Raw genomic sequence first — 14,153 nt, forward strand, 5'->3', positions numbered from 1 at the left:
GATGAAGGAAGGGCGAGACTCGGATGGATATTCCGGCTGGTCACATGTTGCGACTCGACAAGACTATAGTGATCGCTTCGAAAGGGATGAGAGTTACTATAGAAGCAATTAGAAAATCGATTCCGGCCCTAGCTCCTCAAGACAAGACCGTGTCAGCATCGGTAACAAGCCGGAGTGGACCAGGTCCGCTCATGAGACACAGAATACACGTTGAGGTCAGCTGTCACGACGCTTTGCTACTGGCCTCAAGCTAGCAGCGGAAGCTAATCTAATAATCAAGAAATAACCACATTTATATTTCAGTGCTAATACTAAGATAGCAGTCAATATCTCGATATAAGGTGTCAATGTTAAGATCAGGCAGCTGGTTAAGGAATGTAGAAATAGCATAATGGTTATTATAATCTATCCAACTATAATGAGCAATGCAGTAATCTGAAGATACCTGAGTACACGAGAGGTTTGTGCTAACAAGAGCAGTGCCAAGTACAGGCCTTAAATAGGAAACAATATCTGAGTGCAAGTATTCACTGTCTTTGGAGCTATCAGAGTGCTTATATAACCTGATACTTAGAGTATTAACTGAAGGAATATATAATCATATATTCTAGCTCTTTATCGCGACTCCGGGGATCTGGGGCAGATTCTCAGATTCGCCCTCGGTCATAACTCTAACCCTGGGTTATATAACCTTTCTGTGGTTCTGCAGCCAAGTGTTGAACTTTTGAGCTCTGCAGCCTCTATTCTGGGTAGCTTCCGTGCAACTGTTTCGTGACCTGCATGTTGTATGAGTTATAAGAGGAGATCCATCAGGGCTAGTGAACAATATTCTAAGCTCCTCAGTAGAGCAAGCTCCTGATACACGAGGGGGCATTCGTTATCAAGCAATATCTACAGTTGACGTCTTTGTAGAAATAGGCGGTTATCTACAATGGAACGAGGTAGATATAGAGCATCTCACTGAATCGTTGTGTCTGAGACCGTTCCACGAGCCAAATGCGATGAGTTCTACATTAAGATCTATAAAGCGGTGAAAAGTTAAGGTGTACCTAAGATGAATCTAGAGTAAGTTCTGCCCTATACTGGGACCGTAGTGTTACATGTGTAGGCCTATTAAATATCTGACAAGAGCAAAGTATTTGGGTAGTCAGGGGCTGCCTCAGATTCTATCTTTGACTACCTAGATGCTTAGTCGGTAGTGGTCGGTGAGCAGTATCTTGTTCTGGACGACCTTGCTCAACTAGATAGTCAGATTTACTTTAGTTCTCTGGGAGAGATCTTGTAGAAGCTGGATCTCAAGATTGTGGAGCGCATGAATTTGGTCGAGTTATACAACGGCACTATGGAAGAACCGCAGCAGGGTATGAGTGTACGTATGGGACAGGTACTTGTCGTTACGCACAAACGGGATCCGGATGGCCGGGTGGGTACAACACAAGGGAGCCATATCAACGGCACCAACAGCAAGGTATAAGACCCCTCTCTGCCCCTCTCGGCCCCTTTCATACGATCTAGATGCCCTTCGCCCCCCCCCCCCCCCCCCTTCCCCCGGGGAACAGGCCTAACGTGCAGCTACTTATCCACCTTTGCCTATTCTGATATCTCAGTTGTGTCCCATTAAACTAATAGAATCCGATATTTGCTCTATCCAGGGATGAAATAGCTACGTACGCACGCCTTTGCCAGGATATACTGAACGGGGATGTAGCGAGAGATTGAAAGACATTAACTTACCCGGCTAGTAACCAACCAACAACTCCTGCTACCCCCAATCAATATGCAGTTGGATGCAAGTTGGATGCAAACAAGTTTGTAGAGGCCCGTTGCAACCATATTGTAGATCACATTACGTTTGTGTCCATACAACCGGCGTAGGCGACCTCAACTAAGTCCAAGGGGTCGTAGCTGTGCTTTTTGCTTAGACAATGCTGCAGTGTAATCTAATACACGGCCCTCGTTACCTCCACCGGAGGTCTTTTCTCCATCTCTGTGAGCAGTCTTTCAACACCTCATTATGCTAGCGGCTGGCTGCGTTGGCTTACTGAATCTGGAGGCCTGCTACGCAGGTGGGCCGCTGTGTTCGCAGTGTACTAAAATCTTACCCCATCATAGTATCTATGCGGCATCAAATAATAAGGTTCATACGGTACTGTAACCGTGTGTCACACTTGGGGCCTAAACTTAAATGTGTATTAGCATGGCCGTTGGTGGCTTTAAAGAGATCGGCGATGAGAACTAACTCTCTCTGGAGTCCGAAGGCAATGCTGCCTAGAGCTGATTAAATAGATCAATGGGACCAAAAGTTCGTCGTCGTCATGTCAAAGCTATACACCAAGGACTCGTTACTCGGACATATTGCTCTCATTCTCGATACAAGTACTGATCATGCCTACTACTACTGACATTGTTCTCGTTCCTGGTTACTGGGAAGGTCCCACGGTCTGGCGGGGCGTGGTCCCTGGGCTTGAGAAGGACGGGTTCAATGTTACGACCATCAAGCTCCTCAGCACTGGCACACCTGCCTCAGAGTCTCCTAAAAGTCCATCCATGGTACGCCGTGTTTTTTATATATTTCTTTACGCAACGAGATATCGTCGAGCCTTCCATCAACGCTCAGTTGCTAACCTGGGCTCCACAGTACGACGACATTGACGTTATTCGCAAAGCTATTGAAGAAATTGTGGACCAAGGTAAGAACGTTGTGCTGGTAGGGCACTCTGCCGGCGCTTTCTTAGGATCTCATGCCCTACAGAACCTCACTCCGAAAGCCCGCGAGGAGGGTGGCAAGCCGGGAGCGGGAGCCGTTGTCAAGTTGGCATTTATTGCAGGGGCACTTTTCCCGCCCGGGCACGAGCATGGGCCAGCTCCGTTCATGAACGTGCAGGTAAACGGAATGCCTGATTTCCAATACATCTATCCCACTAGGATGCATACAATACTGACAAAACTATACAGGGAGACAAGTTATTCTGCAAGGCTCCTCGCGATCTCCTATTCAATGACATTGTCAGCGACGAGGAGGCTCAATCAGAGGTGGAAAAGCTTTCCTTCCAGTCAGGCTTTGGCTGGGACAACACAATTCAATATGCGGGCTGGTTAGAAATCCCAAGTGCTTATCTGGTCTGCGAGAAGGATGCGTGTTTCCCTCCCCCGCTCCAAAGGCAGATTGCTGAAGGTGCAAAGAGCTCACCAATTGAATTTTGCGATGCTGGCCACATGGCGCCAATCACACAGTCCAAGGTCGTGGTAGACTTCATCGTTAGGACGGCTAAGTCTGTGTAAGTAGCCTAATCATTGGCCTGACTGCCAAAGACTTCAGAGAAAAAGAATGCGCAGTTATATAGGTGGGCAATGCAGGCGCGCATAGCATCTGGGATCCCTCGCCAGGAGACCGAAAGTTATTTTACAACTAGAGCAATGAGATGGTTCTCAAGCTTGTGCCCCTGCTCTTGCTCAGTGGCTACGTCGATCCATGAGCGTAGAAAAGTGATTGTCTCGCGTTGTCAAGCTTGTAGGCATGATTACCACTGTACTGTAAGTAGATTGACGTATTAGTTCCTGAAAAGTAAGCCTCCTTTGACAGTTATAAGCGCTTATTATGGGGTCGATGTAATAAGCAAACCCGCAACTAGCACTGTAGTAACCTGATGAAATTTGGGATAAGCTCTGACCATGGACAAGCAGAAGGCGGATTGTAATGAGGCTTTCCCCTGGAGTGCGAATATCTGCAGTAAGGGTAATTATTGAATTTGTGGGCAGGGATGCATTGAGGCTTCCAAGCCCCCGAAACAGGGGTGAAATTTTATAGGGTATAGAACGGAGTACATGATGTGTTTATGGAAGAAAAGCGTACGGAGTACATGTGATCGATTCGAGTTTGGGGTATAAAAACTAGTGGTTTTCCGGTCTGGAATTGACGAGAGAAACTAAACTGCACTTCCCTTTGATATCCTGATCCCATCCCTTACTCAAAATTTTGCACAACCGAAGATGTCTCACAAATATGTTCAGGATTTCTTTCACGTTGTCATCGCTAAGCATGCGAAGGAAACACCTTGCCGTACATTCATGTCCATCTCCAGGACAACGGACATGAAGGACGGATTTCAAGACATTTTATATGGTCGGTTGTCCAAGTCGTGGATCGCTGTGCTTTCTGGCTCGAAAGGACTGTAGGGGAAGCACAGAACTATCTCGCTCGAACCCAAGGTCATCTCTGCCAGCCTGCCTGCCACGCCATGACCTCTGCGGCATACTATCGATCTTGGCTGCGGCCAAGATTGGCAGACAGGTAAGACATGAAATTCAATGGTCGTGGGTAAGCCTGCTGATGTGACAAAGATGTATTAGATTCGGCCTTTCGGAGAGACAGACTATATTCTCCAGGCTCTCACAGGAATGGACTGCGATACCTTCCTCAAGCCTGACCCATGCCCCAAGGCAGTGGAGAATGTTCTCATACAACGCCCGATGCGAACCTTCGATCTGCCTCATATCGAAGCCTGGCTCAGCCCTCACCACCATCCCGACGCATCTCCCTATCCTTATGATCTTCCGGAAGACACTATCCAAGCTGCGTATCAGCCCATCTCGATCTTCCAGATATCAAGCCTGACTACCGCTCCGAAACCCATTGTTGTACGGCCAGGGTCGGCATCCAAGCATGGTACCTACCAGCAGCTGCTCGAATTGGGGCAGCAGCCTTGGTTTTGCGCCCACATAACTGACCACCGTGTCTTGTTTGCTTTTAGCGACTATCAGTATGCAGGTCTCATTTTCCATGTGACCTGCGCTGTCTACTTCGACTACATCATAGTCACTGCTCCTAAGGTTTATGACTGGTCCGCTGAGACCATGGCAGCCGCCACGGAAATATACAGTCGTGTTTTGTATACCCTGAGGTTTGCGTCGACTTCTGACTTGATGAGAACCAGCATCGGCTTCCCACGCTTCGCCCATTGAACTTGCTTGTGTAAGCTGGCTCAGGCATTCCGTTATGGGTAGGCAACATGCTTGACCAGTACACCTGGGTTGGTCAGATCACTGGAGCATCGGAGGTATCCATTTTATCACAGGAACTTCTTCGTAAGAAGGAGGATTGGCCATATCTTCGTCTACACCGCCATCCAGTGTCGAGTTTCGTCCGCATGTCGCTGTCAATCGCGCATATCATCTGGTGGTAGTGCGTCAAAAGAAGTTGGAGGACTGGCAACCCGCTTCTAACAATTTTCCCGAGCTGGCGGAGTATGAGATGGGAGATTTGTTTGAGCGTCATGGAAAAGGAGCGGACCTTTGGCTCTTCGTAGGGCTGATTGTGGAGCTCTTCATTCTGCCAGATGGACGAGTCCTCAACGCGGCTCCTATCAAAACTGATATTGCCGAGAATCCAGCTATGCTCCTTGCTATGGTGTGTGGATTGAGCACTACTGGCAAGCTGATGGTCTTGCTTTCTCCTCGAAAGTCACCACTTCTAGAGAGCGAAAGTTCTTCAGAGCTCGTTGATCGCGTCTGGCCTTCCGTCGAGCGAAGTTTATCATAAAGGGCCTTAAGTGGGCCATAGCATTATTTCTATAATGTCAATCAGAAGAAAACGTTCGCGCTGCATTACGGCAGGCTGGAGGAACAGTTTGGTGAGCCAACTCTGAGCAACCCCCATGTCCCCGCAAGTCAATAATTTGAAGAAGAGGGACTTCGAACATACACGCATAAATTACTCAACTATAGATCCGGGATGATCTGTCATAGATCATGATCGAATGCTTCAATATGCCAGGTGTAGAGCACATAGCAAGTAGTATAGCTCACAATCTCTTGACTTGTTTCGTGCTGTTGCGGAAATTGTGACATTAGTCTAGCTATTATGTAATCTTTGAAACAAAACCTTTCGTTAAAACCATATTGCTAATGCGTTCAAGCTTCTCTGACTCTCCGGAGTCGCTGAATCTCACCCCTCTCGAGATTTGAGAGGTATTCAGTTTGAACCACACTTGCAAGTATTTGTTAGGGGTGAGGTCCAGGTTATCCAGTGCTGCTTTCATCTTCACGTGTTCCTGCAGCTGTTGGACCATGTCTTCGGTGACTCCTAGCTTGTGCTGTTCTGGCGCGCTGGCCGTGTGCATAGCCGCCATCTTGACGCACGTGAGAACCATGGCCGCCAGTCCAGCTGCAAGTGCTGTGGCTACTGATGAGCCTGTGTCAGATTTCATCTCCTCCATCTTCTCCTTCAGCAGCCTGCCGCGGCCGTGACCAGGTCGCCGCTTTACGACATCCACGCCGGGCAGGATGTAGTCCAACTTCTCAACAGGGCCTGCCCACGAGAATGGGGTACCGTCAGCACTGGCCGCACCGATGCGGAACACGTGATCACGGTTACCAGAGGCTGGTAATGTCTCCTCGACAAACTGGCCTCCATCACTGGATGAACAGAACATGAGAACTTTGGCATCGTGAGCAGCCTGTACGGCGCTCTGCAAGTCCTTCATATCATCGCTGGGTTTCGCCAGATCCATAGCAACGGTCCAGGACATGGAGATGATATTAACTTTTTTATCAATAGCTGCGCGGATAGCCTAGATCATGCAGGTGTATATGTTTAGTAATGGGTACCGGATCACTGCCTTCTGATACAAAGGCAGAGAAAGTCGGACTGCCATCAAGGAGCGCTTACCTCTGCAGCACTGCGTGTCACAAACCGGCTCTGGCCTTCACGATTCCTGTGTGTCTCAATCCGGATGATGTATAGTTTTGCCATCGGACAAACACGAAAGATGAGGTTTGCCATGACCGTGCCGTGACCGCCTTCGCTGTGGTGGTACGAATGTACACGCTGGCTGGTCTTGGGGTCGTTTTCACCAATAAGATCGAAACTCAAGGACTTGCCCTCGTACAGCCGGTCCTGGAACGATGGGTCGACGAGGTCCACGCCGTCGTCGATCAGGGCCACAGTTACCGGTGAAGCTAGTTGCTGTGCCCCCTTCAGTTTCTTCGCATACTCCCATGTGCTGTTTAGATCCTGTGCAAAGTTGTCCATACTGTCCAGCCATTGATGGTCGCGGTCCTCGCCCAAACCGCGTGATTTTGACGCCGAGCCATCACCTCCGCGACCGCTGGTCGAGTAGAATCCATCTCGAGAGACGTTGGACTTGACGTTGATCTTTCGGGACTTCAAAATACTCGACCCAGGTTGGGTACCATCCGTTTCATCTCTTCCCATTGATGGTGATGATGTCTCTCCTGAGTTGAGTCTTTTCTTAAATGCACTTAAGCTCTTTTTTGTCCGTTCTTCACTCTCGAGATTCTAGCAAACATGCACAAGTCAGCATGTACGTATGGACGAGACCAAAAACTCTATCCTTTCGGTTCTGAGAAAAAGTGGAGGACAGGCTTACCAGCTCGTGAACAAGCTCTATATATAGAGTGCTGAGATTCTCCAGCTTAGGGAGACCATCAGGCTCACCCCAGCCCCGAAGAGTGGCGTTACTGCCGCTCCACCGGAGTTTAAGCTCGCGGATCTCACTGCTAGCGGTGCGAATGGTTATTGGGTCCAGATCAGTCTTGAGCCAGTGAAGTTCCTCTACGTGGAAGTCTCGAAGGGCTTCTATGATAGCCTCATCGCTATGCGCTGGCTGCTGAGAGTCATCCACAATAACTTTCATGATCCGAGTTACCTTCTTGTCCTTGCGCAGCCAGTTGAAGAACTGAACCATGTCCTATTTTTTTTTCACGATTGATTAGCATTTACCGGCACGTATATAGAGAGAATAAAATCTTACCCTTCGTCCGGCTCCTAGTGATCTCCGGGAGATGCTTGTGTCGTCGACTTTCTCCTCGACTTTGACAGAAGGGAAGGCCACGTATTGCAAGACTGGGTCGAACTTGACATGCTCGAAGGTCTTTTTGAACATCCTCATCATGACGCTTGGCGGGCCCGCGAAGTCGAAGTATAGTTGCACATCTGACGGGATTCCGGTCTCAGATCAGTATTCCACGCTGCTACCATGCCCACGGTATGTGTTGTCGCTCACCATTTGGGTTCTTGCCATAGAGAATTCGGCTGGTCTCTTCAGGCGACCGCTTCCGCATACAGTTCAGCTTGATATCCATTTGGATCTCGGCTGATCTGGCCTCGAGCTTGACGGGGTCCTGAAGTCGCCTCCTCTTGCTCTCCTCCTTCTCCTCTTTGGACCTCTTCTTTCTCTTGTTCTCCTGTAGCGCCTTTTTGACCTTATCCTCTTCTATTTTGCGCTGATCTTCCCTTCTCATATCTGTCCGCTTCCTTTCCTCCTCTTTTTGCAGCTCAATCTCACGCCGTCGCGTCTGAGAGTTGTTCCGAGAGGCAGCCTTTTGCTCATTCTCGGGAAAATGATCCGTACGTGTCCGGGAGATTCCAGTCATCGGGAGGTCATACTCACGACGGGCACTCTGGTTTGGTCGGACCATCCCTTGCGTGAGGACCTTGGGGTCATCCTTTTGGGCGTTGTACGCCAAGGTGGTAGGGCCTTCTCTGCTTGGCGCATCCGGTTTGGCTACGGTCCTACCACTTCTGGACTGCTGTTTTTCGGCACTTTTTGGATCTTTGGGGGGAGCAGGACTTCTCGTGTCGTCCGTCTCCTTGGGTCGATCTCCGTGCTTGTCAAGACCTGTCTTGAGCTCGAGCTTCTCCGAGGGATCTGTCCCTCGTTTTTCGGCAGCTTCTTCCTCGCTCTTCTGCCTCGCGAGCTCAAATTCTAACTTGAGATTGAATTGCTTACGTGTCTCCTGTTATTAAGTCAGTATGACCTTGAGATTCGGGACGGTGAGATGGCCATTGGTTCTGAGATTTGGGAAACGCTTGTAAGAAGACAAATTTGCTTTCTCGGGGGAGCTTACCACGTGATGCACAAATACAGAACGTTTCGCATGATCCTCCAGAGTGAGCGAATCATTGGCCATTTGTAAAAGCATTTGCACCGTCTGTGCCCTCTTTGATATGCCGCAATCCTCGTATTTGACAGCGTGATGTAGCACCGTGCGACCTTGATTGTCTTGAATCGACAAGACATCTTCAGTTGCCATCGACACTAAAGCTTGGATTGCTGATTCTCTGAGATTGTTTCTGATGGCAAAATGCAGGCACGTCTCGCCTTCAGCCAGCTTACACAACACTCTCCTCATGACGTCTTTTTTTTCTTTGGTCACTGCCAGCCTCTGAAAACCCTTGATCATAGCCGAGACCATCCGTGGCTTATCCTGTTGTACGGCAAGGAACACTGGACCTAGAGGAGCACGAATGCTATCCTGTCCCTCAACTTCGTCAAGAAGCGGGTAGTAATGCTCCACGATGGCCGCGAGCGCATGTCCAATATGATCGTATTTGTCCGCCCCATTTCTGACGATCTGGTGTAGGATGTTGCCCTTCATATTGTTCTTCACATGTTTGTCGAGGACTCCCGTGTACACATTTGAGAATTCTGCATATCCTTCGGCGGTGGTGAAGTCGTACTTAGGTACCTTCGCTATGCATTCGTCGAGGGCTTGGTCCAGTCTCGATTCTATCTGCTTTTCGTTGTCGTTATCCTCATCCTCATCCTCATCCTCATCATCATCTTCTTCTTCTGAGTCTGACGACGAGCCGTTCTTGGCGTCATCATCATCATCATCTGTTGTCTGTGAGGCGAAAGCCTTATTCTGGGCAAATTCGGGCCCGTCGATGGGGGACAGTTCCGTCATATTTCCTGAGATGCTCACTGTGGCTGAAGTTTCGCAGGCACAAGTGTAGTTTGAGAGATGCAAGAGAGGGGCATCCCAAGATTTGGATCTCAGCCTCTTCCAAGTGACCTGATGACTGTGTTCTCTGGCGCGATATCACACACCAACATTGAGGCAGCATGAGCGGGGCCTTTGACAGTGCGAATCCCACGCCATACACATTGCGCACGCAGACCAGGATCTTGATCCACCTCAGATGCACGAGGAGATGACAAGCTGACAATCACGCCTCAAGCATCCAATGATTGCAAAGAAATGATTGATACGGGCTTAGAGTTTTGAAGGCTGAGGCGTGGGATATCGGTGGATCAACACCTGATCAGTACAGCCTCCGGGCTTGTTGAAGTGCCATTCAATTTTGGACCCCGAAGGGCGAGCACCTACTGATGACGGAACAAATGCCTCAAGCATAAAACAATTGGAAGGATTGTTCAATACCGATGGACGTTAAAATGAGTGTCTGTCCACAGTCTGCTTCAGTGGAATGTTCTCCTGTATCCGCTTTCGAGGTGCTTCTTTTCGGTGTACAATGACGCAACTTTTTCTTTCTTTCCTAGGCATCCTAGCAACGCATCTTTGAAGCAATCCATCTTCGCCCTGGACGGGTGCATCGAAAGTCGGTCCTTCACTTTGTATCATGCCAATCATATGCCCCTAGTCAACACGATCATCAAGTTGTATCGTCACTCATTCTTGATTGCCTTGTCGCGAATACGCAGAAAAGTCACGTCGCCGACCGCTTCGACATCAAAACTACCCATCGCGTTTCCGTCCATGTGCTTTACGGCTTTCAGCGTTATGTCCCTCTCCACCTTGACCTGTGGGTTGAACAGCACAGGATCGTCGATCACTTTCGACGCAAAGAAATCTTCAAGCCTGTGTCTCAAGTCTGCTTGAACATTGAATGTCGTCTCACACTTGAATGGCAAGTTGTCCTCCCTCTTCAGCAGTACCGCAGCGCGAAACGCTACCGGCACGCCGGTTTTCAGGGTGTCATTCTCGAGAAGGACCCAGTTCGCCTGGTCGTCTGGCCCGAACTCGTAGTTGCGCCTGTACTTGTTGCCCACGACTGTCGTATACGTCTTCTTATCTCGTGTCACAGTCCGCTCCCACTTGAGTGTGCTTGATAGTTCAGCGAATTGAGCCCCCGTCAGCCCAGCTGTCCCCTCCACGCCCTTGGTGGTCGACTCAGAGTTCTTCTCCTCGGCGAGGCTAAATGACCCATCAAATGAGATGGCGTGTACGGCAGGTCGCGAGTACGGGTCCTCGTCATTGGCGCCAAAGAAGCTGAAGGTCATTTCGACACGTGAGATGCGCCGTGACCGCTTCTTTACGTCGAAGCGGAAGAGGAAGACCACAAGCGTCGCGTAGTCGTCGCTGTCAGGAGCCCACTTGCCATGAACGACGTCGATCATGTTGCAGCGGAAGCTGATGGCACCCTTGCGTTGGCTGATATCTTGACGGTGCCATTGACGCCCCTGGCGCGGGTCATTCCTGGTATGCTATTGTCGGCGTTAGAAAAGAGATCTTAGCTTCGCAGCATATTGCTATCCCGAATCACGTGTTTCGAATCTACCAGCCAGGATTGAAGGATAGTAACATCGCCATAAGTGGGTTGACAGAGATAATTAACTTACATATCCGCTCCCTTCATCAGCAGCTGGCTGAAGACTAATTTCGTAGGCTGACCCTTCCGGTTCTATATCGAAATCATCGTCAGACGCAGAGCTGTCCTCTGCCATGTCCTCCAGACGCTGCCCTGCATCTTCAAGTCCAGTGTAAATTTCGTCCATTCCTTTTTTGTTCTCGAGAACTGGTCTAGTGGTCATAATATGTATGTTCTCGCTGTAGCACGCACACGCTTAGAAGAGTCTCATATTGCTTTCGAGTCACAATCTAGAAACTTTCAACGAGTCCTTGGGCAGCCTGTTATGCAAAGATTTATGTCTGCACACACGTTCCTCGGCATACCGTACGGCTACATTGGATAGCACACCAGCCCGGGATTCTACGAGTCTATATTAGGCAGTAAGCCCGAACCTTCTGCCAGTCAGGTAGCCATCCATTATTTCATTCATTTCAGCTGACCTTTTAGCGCTCCTGTGGGTGAGTGGGTGCTTACGCGCACAGTACCGCTTACGAGCTCCGCGCACGATACGACGCCGCGAAATACATGGTAAGCTGCCGATGACTTGGAAATCAGGCCAAACCTGCTGTGCAGTGCCGAACGACGAAAAAGACTTTTCTAGCAACTATCTATTCGTTGAAGGAAGAACTCGGCGGCTATTGGTAACAATCAAAAGCGATATTGGCGAAAGGCACATAACCAAGCTGAAGGAGAAGAAGAACAAGAAAAAGAGAAGAGAAAAAGATCTATTGATTGCTCGCAAGATGTCGGTAAGCTCAGCTTCAGCGACAATATCACAAGCAGTAAAATATAGTGCAGAAGAAGACCCTTTGTCGGCTCCGCCTGGCGGTGCAAGCCACAAAGCAGCTGATGAACACGACGACGCCTCGGACGATCTGAGCTCCGAATCTTCATCTCATCACAGCGATGAGGTCAGGATAAACTCCCAGGCCTCGAGCGTGGTCCTCGCGAATGGCGAAGACGTCACTTCGGTCGAGGATTCTGAACAACCTGCGCGACAGGTGCCCGCACTTGACCTGGAAGGAGTTGCCGCCTCCTGGTGTGCCTATGAGTAAGTGAGCCACGGCCAAAGTACATGTACACACATGTTAATGAGCAGGATCTGCTAATAACTCTCATGCTTTGCTTGGGTAACTAGCGTGGCCTTCGTTCACGGAATCTGTGACGACCGCGAGTCTGTCTGGAGAGACCTCACCGATTCAAAGGAATTATGGCCCCAAAGGGAGTTGAGAGATCTGGGTGTAGGAAGTATGAACAGTTTATTTTTCTACTACGAAGTCGAAACGAAGAGCTCGAGTACTATGCCTATATTGGAAACAGATGGTATCGACAAGCTCGCAAGATTGCTCCTCGATGAAATGGAAAATATTCGCGAGAAAACTCGCAACGAGACCAGGGTTAGTGAGACGCCCGTCACGTATCCAGACAGTTCTTTTGGCTGAATGTCTTTCTCTGAAACTGAACCACGAGTTTAGAAACGTCCCCTGGCGTTCGTCTCGCGTGACCTGGGGGGATTGATTGTCAAGAGGGTAAGGTTGATAAAATATCACCCTCGAGAGAAGACTTTAGTAGTGTCGTTAACACCATATGGTTCTCAGGCATTATGCATAGCTCGGAGATCCCCTCTACGATACCCGGGGCTTGCTGCGGACACGAAAAGCCTGGTCTTTTACAACTGTCCTCACACTGTCGGTAGTGTTGGCGAGGCTGAGGACGTTGCAGTTCGTCTGCTGACTATGCCCGGCTCTCGTATCACAAAAGGGCTCGCGTACAAAGCGAGGCGTCTAGCTGAGCAGATCTATGCAATCAACAATGAATTTGTGGACATGAACATGTCTGCCCAGGCGAGAACCTTGAATGTGGTTTCTAGTACCAGTCAGGTAATTCCACGACCGTAGTCTTGCTTCTCGTCTTGCGTCTCCTAATTTCCGTTATATTAAAGAAAGAAAAGTGCTCCCGCTAACTTGAGATCAAGGAGCCTGACAGAAATGCTTGCTTTCCGCTCGAGGAGGCTCAGGGGGTGACCACCAATCCGCTCGAAGGCCAATACAGAACACTAGTACCACACAGTCTCCTCGCACACATGAGTGGGGAGGGCAATGGTGACAAGAGCAACGACGAGAACACAAGCGAAATTCGCGACCAATGTAATGAATTTTTCAAAGCCATGGCAGACGAAAACATCTCCGACTTCGATCTGCATAGGTTGCAGATGAACTCGGCCGAAGACTCCACCTTTGGTCGTCGGATATTGTTGTCTCACTGTCCACCTATCCGCACTATCCCCATGATCAGGGGCATCTCCAAGGATCCATTCTGGTCGTGGTTCAAGAATCTTGACCTGTATAAAACCTGGGCCCGTCCAGACACAAGAGGAACTCGATTTCTCCGCCTGCGTGGGGACCAAGGCGACATGGCGCTCCTCTCGGAACGACTGATCTTGGGGCATCGAAGCGATCGAGCTCAAGAGAACTGGAGGAATTCCTGCTTCTACTTCAGGTTTCGGAGGCATGACTGTCGCTTCAACAACACCCGAGGAATGATGATCAGCTTGTTGGCGCAGCTTGCCAGTCGTATACAGCCCTTTGCTATCCGTAAGGTAGCCAGGGTTACGAGCTTTCTACGCCAAGAGCACACCATCTGCCTCACGGATATTGTACATCTTTTCCAGGACATGTGGTGGCTGGAAGATTCAGAGGACTTTTGCTGGATCCTCAGCTGCATCAATGAGTGTATCGACGAGGATTTAGCTCAGGTC

The 14,153-nt window shown here is 49.4% G+C and overlaps 4 protein-coding genes across 4 annotated transcripts; 2 read left to right on the forward strand and 2 right to left on the reverse strand.

Moving 5' to 3' along the window:
* Positions 1 to 2,385: 2,385 nt before the first annotated feature.
* On the forward strand, positions 2,386 to 3,282 carry M406DRAFT_252545 (alpha/beta-hydrolase; the record flags this gene model as incomplete). The annotated part of the gene is made up of 3 exons (XM_040916854.1): positions 2,386 to 2,550; positions 2,639 to 2,884; positions 2,956 to 3,282. The coding sequence occupies 3 exons, from the start codon at positions 2,386 to 2,388 to the stop codon at positions 3,280 to 3,282; spliced, it is 738 nt and encodes a 245-aa protein (XP_040777613.1).
* Positions 3,283 to 3,990: 708 nt separating this feature from the next.
* M406DRAFT_76169 (uncharacterized protein) lies at positions 3,991 to 5,674 on the forward strand (the record flags this gene model as incomplete). The annotated part of the gene is made up of 5 exons (XM_040925935.1): positions 3,991 to 4,172; positions 4,210 to 4,291; positions 4,351 to 4,901; positions 5,131 to 5,407; positions 5,585 to 5,674. 5 exons carry the CDS (start codon positions 3,991 to 3,993, stop codon positions 5,672 to 5,674), a joined length of 1,182 nt encoding a protein of 393 aa, XP_040777614.1.
* A 184-nt stretch (positions 5,675 to 5,858) lies between these two features.
* On the reverse strand, positions 5,859 to 7,958 carry M406DRAFT_254820 (subtilisin-like protein; the record flags this gene model as incomplete). Its single annotated transcript, XM_040916986.1, has 4 exons — positions 5,859 to 6,569; positions 6,668 to 6,991; positions 7,347 to 7,709; positions 7,773 to 7,958. Coding segments are annotated over 4 exons (1,584 nt in total), but the record flags the coding sequence as incomplete, so codon positions are not given.
* A 2,472-nt stretch (positions 7,959 to 10,430) lies between these two features.
* On the reverse strand, positions 10,431 to 11,489 carry M406DRAFT_350198 (uncharacterized protein; the record flags this gene model as incomplete). Its single annotated transcript, XM_040922532.1, has 2 exons — positions 10,431 to 11,249; positions 11,385 to 11,489. 2 exons carry the CDS (start codon positions 11,487 to 11,489, stop codon positions 10,431 to 10,433), a joined length of 924 nt encoding a protein of 307 aa, XP_040777616.1.
* Positions 11,490 to 14,153: the final 2,664 nt, after the last annotated feature.

The sequence above is a fragment of the Cryphonectria parasitica genome (genome assembly GCF_011745365.1).
Source record: "Cryphonectria parasitica EP155 unplaced genomic scaffold M406scaffold_3, whole genome shotgun sequence".
NCBI classification, from domain to species: Eukaryota; Fungi; Ascomycota; class Sordariomycetes; order Diaporthales; family Cryphonectriaceae; genus Cryphonectria; species Cryphonectria parasitica.